This window comes from Filobasidium floriforme (assembly GCF_021052385.1).
Source record: "Filobasidium floriforme strain CBS 6241 chromosome Unknown HD553scaffold_27, whole genome shotgun sequence".
In the NCBI taxonomy this organism is placed as follows: domain Eukaryota; kingdom Fungi; phylum Basidiomycota; class Tremellomycetes; order Filobasidiales; family Filobasidiaceae; genus Filobasidium; species Filobasidium floriforme.
In genome coordinates, this window is record NW_025763648.1 from 274,711 (window position 1) to 292,574 (window position 17,864).

Genomic DNA, 17,864 nt, shown 5'->3' on the forward strand with positions numbered 1-17,864 from the left:
GACCCAGTGCGACGATATCTCTGATCTTTGTCTCGTCCGAAACACTCAGCCGCATCAGTCCCAGCTGCGAGCAGTTCGTCAGGGCGGTTCTCACGTCCGTGCGCTCTCGGACAGTGATATCGATATGCGCAAATCACGCCTGAACGTCAAGCAAGCATGAAACCTCAGATCGTATAGCAGAGCGCTTCTAGTCGACCTTACAAAACCTCTCGAAATACCTCTTCAATAACCCATTCGTCTCTTCCCCCAACGGCGCCACTGTTCCTACGTGCCCATCAGGCCTGAAGACCACCACACCACCGGTCATCGTATCGATGCCATATGCCTCGTGCGTCCTCCTCAGCGGATCAAAGTACGTCTTCCCGAACGGCGCGCAACCTTGGAGGATCTCTGCCGTGCCGATATCAGCCCCTGCGACGAGGGTGACGTATTCTACCAGCTCCTCGACCCGAGGCACAGCCTTTGTGAAGGGCGATGGTCCGTCCAAAGATGTACGGAATGTTCTTAAACCTGCCTGCGCTCGAAGTTGATGAGGCGCCCCAGTAAAGACGGCGATGTAGAATCGACCACAGAGGGGCATAGTCGAATGTAAACGGATGGATTCGCCCGTCCCGATTTTATTGAGAGGTCCATCTGGACCCCGTTCTCCCGGTAAGATCGCAGAGATGGTCCGAGAAGCCGTGGGCACGTCGAGCAAGTTTTCATGAGCTGCAAAAATCAAGTAGCGGTTCAGCATGTGCAAAGACCAAGGGAGCTACAACCCCAGCCAGGATAAGGACTCACCATATGCGACAGACAATCCCAACGTAAAGTTTTTGTTCTCCGCGTTCTCACACCATTCGGTCAACAGGTCCCTCGTGCTCTCGCCCGTTCGATTTTTATACTTTTCCGGGTAGTTTCCGCTTATCAACGTGGCGATGATCGAATCGTTATCGATGACCTTTTGAACGAGCTGTTTCCTCTCCTCGGCGTAGCTTCCGAGCATGAGTTTGGGCGAGGAGAGGCCTTTGAGGGCGAGAGCGAGTTTCCAGGCGAGGTTGATGGCGTCGTGAGAGCCCGTGTTGAGGCCTTGAGCGGACCCACTGGAGTGCGTATGACAGGCATCGCTGAGATGGGGCCACAACGCTTGAGTTAGCAAGCGGTTAGGTAGCGGGTGGTTCGAGCAAGAAGACCGACTCACCCCGCCAGAATGGTTCGACCTTTGACAAACTCTCCTGCGATACATTGCCCGATTCCCTAGAAACGGCGCTTAGAGTTCAGCTTCCGCTCATGGAGCTACCGGTTTCATTCTCGCTACTCACATAGATAGTATACCAATCGACCCGCTTGAAATCCAACCTGAAAGGCTTGACCGCCTCCTGTGCCTCTTCGATCACCGCTTCCAACTTCAACCCGCCCAACCCGCCGTTCTCCACAGCCGGACCTGTCACGGTCTCTTCCCCCAACTTCCACTTCTTCTGCAGGTGCTCTGAGAAGACGTACCCGATTCGGGTCAGGTTGTCGTCTACAGGGCAAAACAGAATAAGGCCGTGCGTGGAGGATTGGACCGAGTTGAGGCATCTGGGGTTGGGGATGTCGGTATCGATCAAGGCCTGCGGGAAGTTGCAAGACCAAGCGAGGTTTCATCAGCATCGTACTCTGCCCATAGAGTAAGGCGAGGCAGGCAAGACTCACGTCCATACGAATCCATTTGGCGCCCGATTTCGAGCCGATGAAAGGGATGCCAGCGAGTTTTCTGACGGTGGATTTACCTCCATCCGTCCCGATTAAGTATTTCCTGCAGTCATATCGTTCTCGTTAGGATCTACATTAGTCAATACCCTAGGCTCAGGTCCCTCAGACTCACGCTCGGACCGTCCGAATGGTATCGCTGGCCACCTCTCGAACCCTGACCTCGACCCCCTTGTCATCCCCCTCGCCCTGCTCGCTCACACTCAAGCTCTCATCGACCATCCCCTCGAGGGCCAACCCGCTGACCACCTTCCTCCCGAACTCCTTCAGCAACTTCCCTTCGAGGACCTTTTCGATCTTGCGTTGACGAAGGTTGAAGCAGAACTTGAAGGCTGTATCCCCGATCTGGTCCATCCTGTGGGCGAAAGAGAGAGCCCCTGGGACGGCTTGTCCGCTATAATCACCCAAAGCGAGTAGAGCCAAGACGGTATCAGCGAGGAATAACGGAGTGTAAGGCGGAACTGAGAAATACTCACTCTCGGAAATTGTACCCCGTGGAACTGATCACCCCTCCCGCAGAGAACATCTCGTCCATCAACCCTAGCTGGTCCCACAACTCTTCCGTCCTCGGCCAGATGGTACACGCTCTCCCGAAGACCGGGACATTGGTCTTGTCCTCTTTGTCTACGTATCGAGTATACGATGTTGTAGTTGAGGTTATAGTTGTATCATGGGTATGGTGGGTAAACGGAGAGAAGAGGAGGGGAGAAGGATTATAGACGAAGACGGAACAAGAAGAAGTGGTGTTAATATCGATGCCGATGGTGTCTAGCGAACGAAGATCTGGCAAGACGAGCTAGCCAGACGCTCACCGATGATGATATAGTTATGACAGCCAAACTTGGACAGCTGGTAGGCGATCAACAGGCCAACTGGACCTGCTCCCACGATCAAGACGTCCGTCGAGTCGGGAAGGTCGCTCGGGGTGGTAGACTGAGAGGTCGAAGCCGACCGAGATTTCGAGTCGGGTCCGAGGGATTCGTCCTTGATAGTCGTCATCTCGTCCAAGAGCCGATTCGTGGGTGTCTTTGAGAGAGATAGCGCTACGAAAGTTGTCCTTCCGAGATGACGACCTTACCAGTTCCCAATTTGGCGACGTCGACTCTATAACTACACCCCTGCTCTACGTCAAATGCTTGACATCCCGGCGGACCGCGATCTCGGTATCGACATCAATCCTCGATCTTTCGAATCCATCGCTCGTGAGCAGCCGGAGCAGATCGTTCTCGGCATCGTCTCGAGGTTTACCAAGACAATTTTCGAGTGTTTCGAGATCCGGCCGTTTCGGCATCTTCATCACAATAGCGGATCATGGATCATGGATCAAGGATCGGTCGTTCCAAGCGAATCCCGGCATTCGTTTCGGCAGGGAGGGACGAAGATGTCGCCAGGGTGGAAGGCGTACTGGCCGAGCAAGAAGAAGGAGAACAAGAGAAGGCGTTCCATGTTTCAGCTTTTGTCACAGTCGACCGATCACATCTCGTCGAGTATCGATCGGAGGATGACCGTGGCGTGATAGAGTTTGATTGAGGGCGAAGAGTTACGGGAACTAGCGGTCCGAGCTAGATTGAACGATCGAATACAAGCCATGTGCAATGTGACTACAGCCCGAGTTAAGATTATCGAGGGTCGATGACAATGCGTTGAATCGAAGAGAGGATGATGGGAAGCATGTCTCCAGATCTCTTTTGTCCTTCGTCTTCTTCGGAGGTGCCCGACCCGCTTCCCAGCCGAGTCAGTGCCGCACTTTTGTGTTCGCGTGTTCGAGATGAAACACTTTCTGGGCGTTTTACCTGCGTGTAACTCGGCCTGTCACCGTCATCACGAACGATCTTTTCGTCTTTGAAGGCCAAGTAAGGATCCCGATTGTTTCGTCTCTTCCCCTGAATCAGCTCCCGGAAGAGTCGCTGACCGCTTGAGGCGGCTATTCGGATCCTCAAGCATGTCCCCGACCGGAAGTTGAAAAGATATCCCAGTGTGACGGAGAATACCTGGGATGTCGAGCTCACAAGCATAAGAGCACCGGATTTTGACAGATCCCTTGATTTCGGAGCTGGTACCGAAAGCTGTACTGATGCGGGCGATTTTCATCTGCTGCTCAGTATCATTTACCGTATCGAGTTGTGACAGCTGCGATCTCGCACGGGATCCAGCGTTCCCTTCCGTACACCTAATTGCTTGTTGTTGCTTTGCTTACCTATCAAGCTACTTTAGCAGCCCTTCTGAGCTCCATCTCTGGACTAATTCCTTACGATCGTGCTTGAAGCGTGAATTCCGCTTCCTTCGCTTCTTTGCCTTTTCCACCGGTCTTCTGAGCATTTGACCTGATACGTCCTGTTATCCCCTGATCATCCACTTCTTTTACCATAGACGTGTATCTATTTCTTCCTGCATATCTGGAGATAGATCAGAGCTGCGACGGTCAACCTGCTTCGGCAGATCATGCCGCGGCCGACTTATTGAAGCCCTTGCTTTGACCGGGCGATTTGCTCGTACTCGACCTGCGCGCTTCTTCCTATAAAACGTAAAACGAGACTGTCGCAAACATCTCGATTCAACCCGCAGATACTGTCCTAGACTTGGGGGCAGAGAGTGATCTCCGTATTACTTGCAGTTATCATTGCGACCGTTTCGCTACAGAAGCTGTCTCCGAAAAGCTAAAGCAGGGAAACCCCGATCAGAGCGATGTCAATGGGAATCTAATCGGTTTTCGCATATTTTCCATCTTACCAAGACCGTTACATGGATATAGTACAATAGACTTGGTATTTAGAGGTAGTCATAAACCTCTTGGCGATTGGTTAACAGCGCCGTGCGTATGGTTGGCCAGTCCCATGGCATCGAAATCCGAATTTATCCACTCTCCAAGGAATTCATTCGAACCCTGTAGACTTCACAAGCTGTGTCGGGAAGACTGTCGCTACTATCTATGATCTAAGTGTTTTCGTTCGGGGAGTCAGCTTAGAATAGCTTTTCAAAAACGTGATTGACCTAACTCACGATTGAAGAAGTATTCGCCTTGTTTCGCAATGTTGGGCGAAATTTTTCATCATCTCCCAGGCTTCTTCCCAATCAACCGGATCTTCGGAGTAAACGGGATACGGTCTACCGTCATCGCAGAGTACGAAGCGGATGGAGACCCTCGTTCTCTCGGTAGTGTTTTGCTGGATAAACTCTATAACCCGCTTCGCCTGGAAAGGTGTTACAGTTGTTTGATCCATGATCTCCAGGGTAAGGTCCTCGAGACTGTTGGCCGAGGGGATCTGAATGTCATGAAAGACCGGTTCAGATCCGAACTCGGCCACCCATCGGATGTGGCAAGGTAGACGCAGTTTCTTGCACCGGCGGAAGTATGGCAACCACCTCAAATCCGCTCCAACCCTCATTTCAACATATTCGTGACCGGTATGTAGCGTGGGTGTCTCCTCGGTTATACCATGTTCACGCAGACTTGCTTCAATCAACGCATGTTTGCCATGGGATAGCCACTTGCACAGTGAGGCTCCCGGGGATGTTTCTCGGTATCTGATCCCGGTGTAATCGATTTCGCAACTGAACCTCTCGAGAGCGGGCAACAGTTCGAGGATGTCCGTTAGGTCCCCGACATACATCCCTTTTCCAGAAAGGAACAGACTCCGCACGGTCTGTAGTCGTGCACGAGCTCGTTCGTGTCCCTCTCGGGTTTGTTCCCATAGGCTTTGGTGTACAAAATTGCCTTGTTCACGATGCAGTTCTCCATGGATCACAATAGTATCGAGGACTGAGGTCCCACGTCCGAAATGCATTGTGGGTTCATCCCACTGTGGCCATCCATCGACATGGCTCAGTACAGTCTGAACAGTGATCGCTCGACCGTCTATTTGGTGAATTTCCGTTCTCTCTAGGCCCACGTCTGGATGGCCTGGTAAGGACGACACTGGGCAACGTCGGACCGAGATGCTCTCGAGGTTCTTCAGCAGTCTGATTCCCTCCAAGTACCACATGTGTGATGAGGATTCCCGATTGTAGAATCGAAGGAAGATATGCGCATTCTGCTGATATCCGCCGACAAGAAGCGAAGAATGCGATCCATAAGGTATGTAGCTGAGCGATCCATCTGGTACAGTGAGCGATCGCACGGATCTCAAATAGATTACCATACGTTCCTACACCCCAAGGATTGAGCACAAGTGGTCAAATGATCAGAAATCTAGCGAATGAAGCGTTATACAGAGTCGTGTGACTCACGACATTCGCTTCCTGCCGATACAAGGTGTTAACTTGATGCAGGGTGACATCCTTCCAAAGGTACTTGATTGCATCGTGGAAAGCGACTTTGGCCGACAGTGCGAGGTTCCTCAGATCCTCTTTATCGTCTAGGTACCTTCCATCGCCATCATCCTTTCCTTTGGTCTGGATGTACAAGGATTTGATGATCTTGGACCTGGTCAGGTCGCAATTGAAGACCTTTGTACCGGCTGATTCCTCCTGATCGATCATGCGTGTGATGGAACTCTGGGGCGTGGCAGAGGCGGAAGTAGGGATCGAGGTAAAAAACGATGACTTGCTGGATTGCTAGCTTGCTACGGTAATCCGTTTCTTAGTGTGACATGTGGTATATGGTGAGTAGTTTCTGCATGGAGTACTCCAGGATTTGATCAGACCGGTCGGATCGACCTTCCGCCAGCGAAGACCCATTCCCAATCCTTCGAACAAAAGCGCGCCGAGGCATTGCGGATGCAAATCGAGCAGATCTGAAACGCTCCTAGTCCTGTGTCGGGCGTAGCACAGCACATAATACATCGGATGGCAAGGATTGCCGTTATACTATAGGTACGAAGGTTGGGGTAGCAGTAAAGTCTGGAAGGCTATGAGATCTCCTCCGCGCTGATATCTGCGATGAACGAATGATGCTTCACGGCTTTCTTCATCGATCAAATCGCACGCAACCCGGAAACTCCATGATATATTACATGCGGTGACGACAGCCTCGCCATGAGCGTAAAAACATACAGTCCTGGGTGATCCTGTGATCAAGAGAGAAGTTACCAACGAGACGTGTATCGCCTTCCGCCCGTCACGTCTCGCAATTTCGGGCCAAGTCCGCCGAAGACTGCCAGACTCCCTAGATATCGATCGTCGCCGTGGTAATTCCTTGTGTACCTCTTTTTCGAGCAGCATGACGGCTCTGAGTGATCACTGCAACCTTAGTGGATGCACGTCGAAGGGGGTAATCACGGTAATCCTGGTCCTTTCAGTCGCGTTCCGTTCGATCATCGCGAAGGTCGACTTGAGCTGTGACCGCGTCTCAAATTTCAGGAGGGAGAGGTCGACATTAAGCACTTCCAGCCGGTTCACCGTCTGACGCGGGGCCTCGATGACGGATTGAGGTAAATTTGAACCAGGAGCGAGACATGTAAAGCTCAGCTTCTCGCATTGAGTGAAATAAGGTAGCCATGCCAGATCTGCCCCTGATATTATCACCGCTTTCAATGTTCCACATCGTTGCAGGAAGATGTTCAGTGAGTTGTTCCAGGCTCTAATGTGGTGGGCAGAGTCACTCCCGGGTCGGAGCCCATAGACTTCCACCTGGAGTCGTTCGAGTATAGGACAAGCTTCGAGAATCTCCGAGATCCATTCGAAGAGTACGAAGCCTTCAAGGATGGCGAGTTCGCGCAGTAGCTTCATATTGCGGCGCCCGACCTGATGACCTGTCCACCTTCCGGGCAGTAGGCTCTCTATTATCCACTGTCTACAGTCCCAATCGAGTCGGGGCGGGTGATCGATGCAGATCGCGTCTACAGCTGAGGTGTACTTGGATTGCATGGTGACCCGGACCTGATAGTCTGGTAGGACATCAAGATGGATAGCCGGATCCGTCCTTGTCAAGCGCGAGGACGATTTTGTCGTCGTTCTGACTTTTAGTGATCGATCTCCACAAGTGTAGATCTCCGTCGTCTGCACCTCCAGCGGGAAGCCGTCGATTTCTTTCCTTGAGTCGGGGGACCATACCAGGCTACTCGAACAGCACTCAATTGACATGAATGTCAATCGAGGCATGAGATGCAAGCCGCAGAACCCCCACTCTTCGGAGATGATGGCATTATCGTTCCGTCCGAGAAGCAGGAAGATGCTATTATTCTGTTCCCTGCCATTGAAGAGTGGTGGGATCCATTGGCTAGTCTGACTCCGACTCAACGATCCTTCCGGGACCGTCAAGTATAGAATCGAACTCAAGTATGTTTTGAATCGTTCCTACACATGCGAGGATAAGCCTAGGCGGAGATAGTTTCGCGATCAAGGTTACTCACTGGATCACATTTGACACGGTGGATATGATTGATCTCCTGAAGTGTCACATGCTTCCAGAGGAACCGCAAGGCGGTCTCGCAACCGCTTCTCGAAGTCAAGGCAAAGCGCTTCAGGTCGATCCTGTCGGTACAATCCAGAGCCGTCGTTCGGAAAAAGATGTTTGCGACGATTTCCGAGCGGATGAGATCGTTTTCGAAAGCTCTACGGGCTGCGGTCTCCGTATCCTGCGACCCGTCCATGGTGATCGAGGGGACAAGTGGAGATGCGTAGGACGCCGAGCGAAGGAAGCTGCCTTTCCTACGATTCAAGCAAGACGTTGAAGAGGGCTAATAAGATGGATAATAAGTCTGGTAAAGTTTGCGATCTCGATATCAGCGTCGATAACAGGCCGGAATTGCATTGCGAATATGTTGATCTAATGTGCTATGTGATTGTCTCGTGCTGTCAATCTCTGATCTCTTGGATCCCCCAGTTTGATCAAATTCCCAATCGCTCGAACAAAAGACCGCCAGCGGTCACGCGGAAGCAAATCGACGCGAACCGAGTTTCAACTCCCGTCCTCCGCATAGCATCTCGGAAATGGCGGGTCAAGTGGAGAACGAGCGCATTGGAGCCGAGTCAGGATTGAGAATTTATGCGTGGCTAGAGAAAGCAAGCTCTCTTGGGTAACTCTGGCTATGCAGGCTGGTAACAACGAATCTGATCAGGACCCCAGTGCGCTGGAAGATAAAGACATCGAGCACGAGCTTAAGGGACGGTCTCCTGAGGAGGAATATGTAGGTCAGATCCAAATCAAGCATGTCCGGATGCCCCCTTGTATCCATGAAATCGTTGCGTGACGTGTCTATGGGAGGCGTATTGGGTGGCGGCGTCCGTGTTTGGCGTGCACGAGCCTCTGGCCTTCAACGAGGTGTTCCCGTAACCAAGTGATCGACCCAAAACATAGGCTTCGGTTCACCACGAACGCACACAGCCCTTTCGCCAATCTAAACAGAGATCTGACGGTATCTTTCGACGCCTGCGACCTTTTGATGCAGGATACGGGCGACGGCAACGACAAGTTCTACCTACACCAGCCTGAAAAGGGCTACCTGGACCCGCAATACCTCGATTGCGCTAAACACGTGTTTGCCATGAGCGCTCTGATAAACCGCAATGAAATTATACGCTTCTGCATCAAGGGTACAACAAGCTCAGTCTCAAGATCCTTCTCGGCCATTTTGAACAGCGAGAGGCACTCAGTTCGGAAATGGAGGGTAAGGGGATCAGTGGACAAACGTCCGAAGCCGATACTTCACATCCTGCATGCTGTATTGCAGCGGACTTGTTTCGAACCTCCTTTCACAGAACGTAACTTTCGACTAGTCCGATTACAGGCCAATTTCTGCTTAGCGAATGAACAAATCGGCCTCCGGATGAGGTCATTGTCGTACTCGTATATCCCTGAGCGTCCAGTTTGAGATGTAAGGCGCTTGAAATTAGGCCGTGGAGAATCATGATCGTACGCTCCTTCAAACGGACCGTCCATGATTTCGCAGGGATTGACCAGCGCTCTGAGTTAGTTGCAGTGGGAACTCCGTCCCAAAGTGCAGCTCGATGATGACTCAATATGAGATGCGCTTCATATGCCGAAACTTCGTATGTATCCATCGTCTCCTCGGTTCCCGTCCTCGTCTCCGACGTCTCTTATTTTTGTCTCTCGCTTCCCCTCGTCGCCTTCCACTCTGCCTTTGTTTCTTTCCCTTGAGAATGATGTCGCTCCCGGGCTTGAAGCAGTCGACCTCTTTCTGGTTCTCGAGTCACAGTCGATCGAGCTCGTTGTCTCTTGATGGGCCTCGAGGAAGAATAACTCCGGATCAACTCGACTATTGCTCACATGTAAAGGCATCGAGGTATGTAGCCACCTTACGTTTCGGGCGTCGGGCGATAGTCTGAAGAAGCTCGTATGTACCTGGAGTTTGCATCTCGGTCTTGCTGTCCGCCCCCCGTCCGATCTTGAACGCCGGGCTGTCGGACGTACAACCCTTTTGTATGAGGATCTGGTCTTATCCTTCGCTACAAGACTTATCTCGAGAAACATGAGGTTCGAATGTGCTACCCTGACAAGGCTGCTACTTCGTTGCTCACCGGAGGAGAGCGTCCCGCCAGTGCGGTGACCAATCCGGGCTCGAAAGCTACTTTGAATAGTTCGGAGAAACGATTAGCGATGTTGACGAACCTCTGATTCGTGGTCCCCTGGAATCGTCGTTCTTTGACCTCCGCCTATTGTACCTCTTCCGCCAGTCCAGCAGCAAAATCGATACTGCGCTTGCTTTTTTCGAGAGCGGAAAGATGCAACAGTTCGCTTTCGGTCGAAGCTATCGAAGCGAGATGAAACGCGCGGAACAGGTCGAGGCGACGCGTACCTGATACTGCGAAGCCCGATGACCGAGGCAGACCCCTTGGTGACGTAACCAGTGTTTGTGGCTTGGGGGTATGACGTGGCTTGATGACCCGGGTGACCTCCACCTTCTTCGATTCCAGCGAGAGCGTTCCCCTTCGATCCTCGATCTCGCAAACAGAGGACGATGGGGGGGTTTCGTCATCGAGAGACACTCCTGCTGGCAGAACAGTATATAACAGCGGACCTCGATCGACCTACCGACATCATCATACTCTTCTCACATTCCACATCAATTACGACTTTCCTATTTCACGTAACCCCACACAAATACAAACACACTAAAACCAACAATGCAAGCCGTACTCGACCCCATCATTGGACCCGCCAAGCCTGAGCTTGGTGACTTGTCTGGCAAGGTGGGCAGAGTCGCCCCCTTGATCTTTCCTTTTTTTTTCAGCACGACTGACATCGTCTTTGCTCTTATACCTGTTCTCAGTCCGCCATTGTCACCGGAGGAGCCGAAGGAATCGGTGAAGAAGTCTCCCTCGCCCTCGCCCTCGCTCACTGCCGAGTGGTCATGATCAACCGAAAGGAATACCAAGGAGACGAGGCCATCCAGCGTATCAAGGATGCCGCCGCCAAGGCTGGCGTTCAGGACGTCCAGATCGAATGGAAAGGGTGTGATTTGGGGGACTTTAACCAGGTGAAGGAGGTCTTTGGAGGGTTGGCCAAGTCGGAGCCTAGGTTGGATTTCGTGAGTGCTGAAGATAGCGTTGGACGGGTAGATCGCGGGTTGATGCTGATGTAATTCATTCATGTTCTCGTCGTTGTTCTCGTAGCTCATCTTGTCGGCTGGTATCAACTCGAACCAGTACGGCCTCGCTGCCTGTAAGTCCCGACCTCCCAAACCACACCGTTTCTAGCCAAACCAACTCACATAACGATGCTTGTCCATTTCCCTCTCGCGCCTATCAGCCGGCATCGACAGGCACATGTCCGTCAACGCCATCGGTCACTACTACGCCATCAACCTCCTCTACCCTTTGATCAGGAAGACTTCCAAGTTGCCTGGCGCTTCGGCTCCCAAGATCATCTTCGAGTCGAGTGAGATGCACGTGAGTCTCGCTCGATTCGACTGAAGTGAGCCGTGGCCGACGTGGAGCTGATGTTGATATTGTTGTCTTATGGTATGTTTTGGTAGAGGATGGCCAGGAGCGACGTCCACTTCGGGTCGGTCGAGGAGTTGAACAACCCCGAGTTGGGACCTGTCGAGCTGTACGGAAGGACCAAGGTGAGCCGACCTTCCATCTTCTCGTGTCAATTCACCTATATAAGATTTACTGACTGTACCGCATTGACTTATAACTGTCGCTCGCAGCTTGCCATGATCCTCTACTCGCGATCGATCGCTGAGAAGGTCATCAAGCCCAACGGCGACAACGTTTACGTCCTCGCTGTCCACCCTGGTGCCGTCAACACCAAGATGCAGGAGGTCAGTCCGGCTTTTCCACACAACGTTCAATTTTTGCCTTTGGCTGATTTCTTCTACTTGACGATGACTTCCGATAGCAATGGCAAGACTCCTACCCCGGACTGGTGGGTAAGAGTATCGAGGCTGTCACCGAGTTCTTCGGAAGGTCTCCCGAACAGGGAGCTCGATCGGCCTTGTGAGCTTCTCATCTCTCGCTTCGTCTCGCAACCCACCTGGGAGCTGACCCGTTTTGGCTTCTCTCTGCGATTGCGCTCTTCAGGTGGTGCTGCACCGCCCCCGAGATCATCGAGAACAACTACCAGGCCGCTTACGTCCAGGACGTCAAGAAGGTCGGTGGGGAGACCAAGCAAGGTAAGCGTCCTGCAGACTTTTCCATAGATATGTTTGCTGACCCGAATACTCTGCGTTTGTGACGTCGCGCTTGCAGCCCAGGACAAGTACCTTGCCCAGGCGCTTTGGGAGTTGAGCGAGAGGATCATCAAGGACAAGGTCGGACAGGACGCTTTGACCTCGTGGGACCGTTAAATCGGCACCCGATCGTCGTTACGCGTCTCCGTGGTGTGGTGACCGCATCGACTCGTAGAGGGATGGTATAGCAAGCGAGTAGCGAACGGATATATACAAGTGTAGCCAAACTTATGTCTAGGATCGAATATCAATGAACGTGTTTCAATGCCATGCGGATTTGATAATGAATGGTGCTACAGCTTCCGATCTGAACATCGAGTCCGGGTCAATCCCACATCCCACGCGTGCAATCGAGGTCGAGTCAGGGTGATAGTGGCGAATGGGGAATACAATCACACGCCCAAGCGAAGAAGCGAAGAGATCTCCTGGAGTTGCTTCCCAACGTCGAAGTGACCTGATATCTGTTGCGACGTTGTCGACGTTGCGTCGGACAATGTGTAGGCCGAACGCCAGTTGTAGAAGAAATTGTAGACTGGCCGTCGATCCTGCGCTAGACGTCAGACCTGTTCGGTAATAATTTATAAATAAAGCGATCAAGCGGACCAACACATGAAAACGGAGCGCATCTAAATATGACATTGGCACATGCAGGTCAAGTCAAAGCTATACGAAGTGTACTAAAACTGCATTAGACACTATATAATACAATCAAAAAAGCAGTTCCTAAAATACAGGTGATATGATTGGGTGGTCACTTTCAACGTCCGACGCTGGGTGCGTTAAGCAGTCTGTATGATTGCAACCTGGTATTCCCGCCCAGTAAAGGTCCATACTGGGTGATGATCAACCACGCTGCATTATGGACAAGCACCTGTTCGTGCAGAGAATCTACTAGATCGCCTATGGGTTCCGAAATGTCCAGCTTTCGAATCAATTCGTTCATACCAAGTCGCAAATCGTTTGAAGGGCCTTTGCCAAGCAGCATGACGAATCCGGCCGCCCTCTCCAACTCGTTTGCGAAGGAGGTTAATTCTCTAATGAACAGGTGGTTTGCGCCCAAAATGCTGACCAACCGAGGAATTCCTTCGTGTTGCCCTTTCACATGGATCAAAGCTTTGCTCAACACTGACGATGTCGCCTGTGCCTTCGAGCTGCCAGCCCGCTTGTGGAATACGAATTGAAAGATTTTGTCCGATATTTGCACCTTGTGCGCGGTCAGGGCTATCTGTCCGATGGGAACCGGTGACAAGAGGATTACCGTACCAGAAGCTAGCGTCCCGAGAGGAACGGTCTCCTGGAGCAATGCAGGTTGTGTAGGCTCCGACGTATCGATGGTCGGGGTTCGAGTCGGATCAAAGATCGTTTCAGGCGCGAAATTCATATCAGACTGGATCGATATCCCGCGCCGCCCTTGGGCCATCCAATAATCAGTACCGCTACGCTCGAGCTCAGGTGCATAGCGTAGCGAAGACAAAGGCGGACGATATGGATGCTCCGGCGATTGAGCGCTCCCCGGGGGTGGTCGACGACGACGGGGCGTTCTTTCTGGGCCGGGCAGACTACCCGTGCCAAAAGGGAAGGCTTGTGATTGAGCTGTACTTCGGGTGGGAGTTTGAGTAGGCTCAAAGGGGGCCTGTTGACAATCAGACCCATCTCTATGAGAGGTTGGGTCGAAAACGTTCATGTTCCCCGACTGCGCGAGCCTATCAGTCAGCTCGTGATTGTTGCTTCCGCTGTACACAAATTGCCAGTTTTGAACCGCTGGGCCTTGATTTGCGTGAAACGTGGCATCTCGTTCGTAATCCTGCCAAGAAGGTGCGGCGTATGTGATTTGCGTATGTGTCATGTGAGGCAAGGTACTGTATGAGTTGTTGCTATAAGGCGTGGCAACTTGTGGTGAAGATGCCTCGGGCGTGCCGTACCAAATGGGCTGAGCGGTGGGTAGGTCGAGCGATGCTCCCTGACCCTCTGCTGCCCACTCTGCCCAGGGCAAAGGCTCTTCTTCACTTTGTTGGAAGCTATGAGACATAGTTCAGATCCATTGAAGCGTCTGGAGGGTTTGCGCTGCCGTTGTTTCTTCGGTGATGGTGATGAGGGAGGCAAAACATATCATTCGTCCCGGGTGAAGACGGTCACTTATCGCAGCATTATGTAGTAATCTACAGAGCACCCGGCCGGAGTCTGATCAGGACATACCTGTCTAAGTATCAAAGGAGTCACCACCTACATCATGTGACGTGAGCACATCATACGAAAGGGCGTGAGAAAGCGAACAGTGAGCAATCACGCCATTCGCAGTCTACATGTCGACATGTCGAGATTGAGCTGGAGCATAGAGTATCTTCGTTGATGCCAAATACACCCTACCGATAGTGAACATACAACATCAAGCTGTCATGGGCAGTTGCACCGACTTGTGTTACAAAATGGCTTTCCGCGCCCGTCCAAGCCGAAACCGAACGCGTCAGCCTTCGTACCGGTGTCGCTTTCTCACACGTCATCGCGTCTGGCGGCAGCTCTCGACCGCTGAGATGGAGAGACGGATGATGAGGACATGCTAGACTAGGGTACATAGGTGATCGGACATAGTAGGGTCGTCTAGATGTAGGCCTAGGGCGACGCGTACGACATTCCTACCCCCGTCTTCTAAATTTTTTACCGTCTCTCCGTTCTAATCTACCATATGCTATATACTCGATCGCAGCGTCCGTTTTGTTCAACGATTTTCGCTTGCCCGTTTGTCTTGTTCAGTCTCTTTTTTATGATGTTTTTCTTCTTTTTATACGGGTTGTTTGATGCGTCGCTTGGCTCTTTTCGGCCCGGTGTCGGTTCTCAGATAATTGTCGTCGTTTGTTGTTGTTGTTGTCAATCCAGATGCTTCTTTACTCCCTTTCGTCTCCCGCCTTCCTCAGCTCCACGTAGCCACGCCATGGGCGTAGCCTATCGAATCCCGCTCTCCCCGCCGGGTCCCCGTCAGGTGTGGATAACTGTGCGCTGCTGCGGCTCATGTCCACGATCCTGTACGGCCCCGACCACTTCTTCTTCAATTTTCTCACCGCCTCGTGAGTATCATCCTTCTTCGGGTCATAGACCTGGACTAGCTGTCCGATGTAGAAGGGTTTGACCGGTTTCTGGTCATGACCCATCCTTCTGTTCACGTCGGCGTCTCGAGCCTCCATAGCCTCCATCCTGAGATCTTTCGCCGATTGTCCGAAGTCGCACAACTTAGCCGGTAGCGGATTGAGATCTGTTTGCCCGAACAGCAATTCTCTGGGCGAATATCCCCCCAGGCTTTCGAGACGCCTGTTGTCGAGCGCCGCTATCGACATTTGCAAGCGCTGTGGCCAAGCTTCGAACGCGCTTTCATCCGGTAGTAACTCTTCGATCGAGTCTGTCATCCTACAGATCCTTCGTAGTCGGTCTAACACCAGATGATTGGCGTTCTCCGCAAGCGCAACATGGGCGTAAGGTGCGGCCGGCGTAAGGACAATCTTGTCGGCTGTGGCGTCTTTCATCGCTTTTGTAACGAACTGGTTGTTGACGACGATTTCTCTAGGGAGCATGTAGCGTCGACCCATGTCCGCGAGAGCTGTCAGAGCGGTTTCCGTCGAGGGTTCCTGGTTCGCGTACGCCCACCCGAAGATGAATTTCGAACAGGAGTCTACCGCTATGAGGGCTATCCTAAATCCTTCCTTTGTTTTCGGAAGGAATAGGTAATCCATCGCGACGAGGTGGAACGGTGCGTACCTCAGAGTCTCCCTGAGCAACGAATTCCGCAGTCTTGGTCCGAATTTGCGAAAGATCAAACAGTTCTCGATGGCGATACCCACGTCCTTGCGAATTGAGAGCCAGGTGACGCTGCGTTGCAGGTGGCGTATGGTAATTTCTTTTGCGAAATGACCACATTCTTCATGTGCTGCCGCCGCGGCTCCCGGGCCCTCTCGAGTAGGGAGGACCTCCATTTCGTGGCCTCCTCTGTGACGTGTATACAGCTTTCCCTCCCTTGTCCAAAAGAGCTTTGCCTTTTGCACCACTATGTCCGCATCGCTATTGATGAGCTTAGTGAGGAAGCATACGACTGCGTATAAGTCGTCTCCCTTGAAGCGCTTTCGCAAGTTCTCGTCGGCTGGGTCCTCGCCGTCCATCCAGCAAAGATGGTTTTCTTCGATCGGCTCCGGTTCGTTCCAGCTTGTGTCCGAGCAGTAACAGATGTCGTTCACGACCCCCTTGATCGAGGGATCTACTTCTATGCTCGCACCTCGTTCACCCACCGCGTTTCTCGATAGGAAATCGGCTATGACGTTGTCTTTTCCCGATTTATGACGAAATTCGAGGAGAGAACCACAGTTGAGGATGGCATCCTTCCATGCCGCTTGTTGAAATGTAGGTCGATCGTTATTCAGGAGATCACGAACCGCTTGGCAGTCTGTATGGAGAATCACCCGGTGTCCATGGATGGTGCTTCTGAATCGATCTAACGCCCACTTCACACACTTCAGTTCTAGTAAGAACGAATGTGTGTTCTGCTCTCGCTCAGATGTGCGCTTCGAAGCGAATTCGATGGTCCGGATTTCCCCATCCACGCTTTGGTATAGATGAGCACCGAACCCTTCGGCACACGCATCCACGTCGATTTGAAATGGGGTCTTGCCTCCATCGTAGATCGGTGCTCCTGTGAGGACTAGTTCGCATAGACCCCTTTTGATTGCGTCGAAGCTATCCTGTTCTCTCTTTCCCCATTGACTCTCGATATTGGTTTCTTCGAGAGCTCGCTTCAAGGCCCCTTTCGTCTTTCGCGACGCCGTTACGTGCCTCGTGAGGTCCGTCAACGGAGCTGCGATCGCGGAGAAGTTCTTGATCGTGCGACGAAAGTGCGAGGCCTTGTTCACGAACGACAGAGCTTGCATGGCTGTAGAAGGGACGGCTAGATGGACGATAGCGTCGACCTTTTCTGGGTCTGGACGCACTCCTTCTATACTGACGAGTTGTCCTCCTATTTTCGCCTCGGACATGAACAACTTCGTTTTCGCCGGAGACCAACGAAGCCCGGCTTGGATCGCTCTGTCCGCGAGGTCGCCTAAGTTCTTGATATGATCCTCGAACGTGCTGGAGCTGGTGAAGAGGTCGTCCATCCAAATTTCCGCGATGTTTCCCAGGAGCCCTTTGTAAGCATTGGCTGCCCCGGTCTGCATCGTGGCTGGGGATCCCGCTAACCCTTGAGCCATTCTCGTATGGCAAAAGTATCCCCTTCCCGGCACGAAGAAAGCAGTGTACGCCTGGGATTCCGCTGCCAACGGGAATGAATAGAACGCTCCTAGCTGATCCATTACGGAGATATACCTGCGGCCCGAAGCTCTCGCGACTAAGTCCTGCATGTTGCCCGGCATGAACGGACTACAGCGAGCCGCCTTGTTCAGTGGCTTGAAGTTGAACACCATCCGATAAAGAGTAGTCGGGTCGACGTCCTTCCTCTCGCCTCCTTCTTCTTGCTCTATCGGAGTCTGTGATATCGCGTTGTCGACCCTCCTCTTCACTTCGGCTTCGTCTGCCCCGACCTGC

At 52.3% G+C, this 17,864-nt stretch overlaps 4 protein-coding genes across 4 annotated transcripts; 1 reads left to right on the forward strand and 3 right to left on the reverse strand.

The window, feature by feature from the left end:
• Window positions 1–146: 146 nt before the first annotated feature.
• Window positions 147–2,886, reverse strand: HD553DRAFT_143415 (FAD binding domain-containing protein). The gene is made up of 8 exons (XM_046176683.1): window positions 2,544–2,886; window positions 2,208–2,355; window positions 1,847–2,125; window positions 1,675–1,777; window positions 1,302–1,592; window positions 1,181–1,236; window positions 784–1,106; window positions 147–708 (listed from the first exon to the last, which is right to left on the reverse strand). Exons 1-8 carry the CDS (start codon window positions 2,728–2,730, stop codon window positions 188–190), a joined length of 1,908 nt encoding a protein of 635 aa, XP_046033016.1. The 5' UTR covers window positions 2,731–2,886; the 3' UTR covers window positions 147–187.
• A 7,662-nt stretch (window positions 2,887–10,548) lies between these two features.
• HD553DRAFT_319476 (uncharacterized protein) lies at window positions 10,549–12,581 on the forward strand. The gene is made up of 9 exons (XM_046181026.1): window positions 10,549–10,821; window positions 10,902–11,159; window positions 11,245–11,293; window positions 11,381–11,520; window positions 11,607–11,696; window positions 11,784–11,897; window positions 11,975–12,072; window positions 12,157–12,248; window positions 12,325–12,581. Exons 1-9 carry the CDS (start codon window positions 10,756–10,758, stop codon window positions 12,420–12,422), a joined length of 1,005 nt encoding a protein of 334 aa, XP_046033017.1. The 5' UTR covers window positions 10,549–10,755; the 3' UTR covers window positions 12,423–12,581.
• A 440-nt stretch (window positions 12,582–13,021) lies between these two features.
• On the reverse strand, window positions 13,022–13,871 carry HD553DRAFT_319477 (uncharacterized protein). The gene has a single exon (XM_046181027.1). The coding sequence runs from the start codon at window positions 13,723–13,725 to the stop codon at window positions 13,063–13,065; it is 663 nt and encodes a 220-aa protein (XP_046033018.1). The 5' UTR covers window positions 13,726–13,871; the 3' UTR covers window positions 13,022–13,062.
• Window positions 13,872–17,191: 3,320 nt separating this feature from the next.
• On the reverse strand, window positions 17,192–17,497 carry HD553DRAFT_277790 (uncharacterized protein; the record flags this gene model as incomplete). Its single annotated transcript, XM_046178012.1, has 1 exon — window positions 17,192–17,497. A coding segment is annotated over one exon (306 nt), but the record flags the coding sequence as incomplete, so codon positions are not given.
• Between the last annotated feature and the right edge of the window lie 367 nt (window positions 17,498–17,864).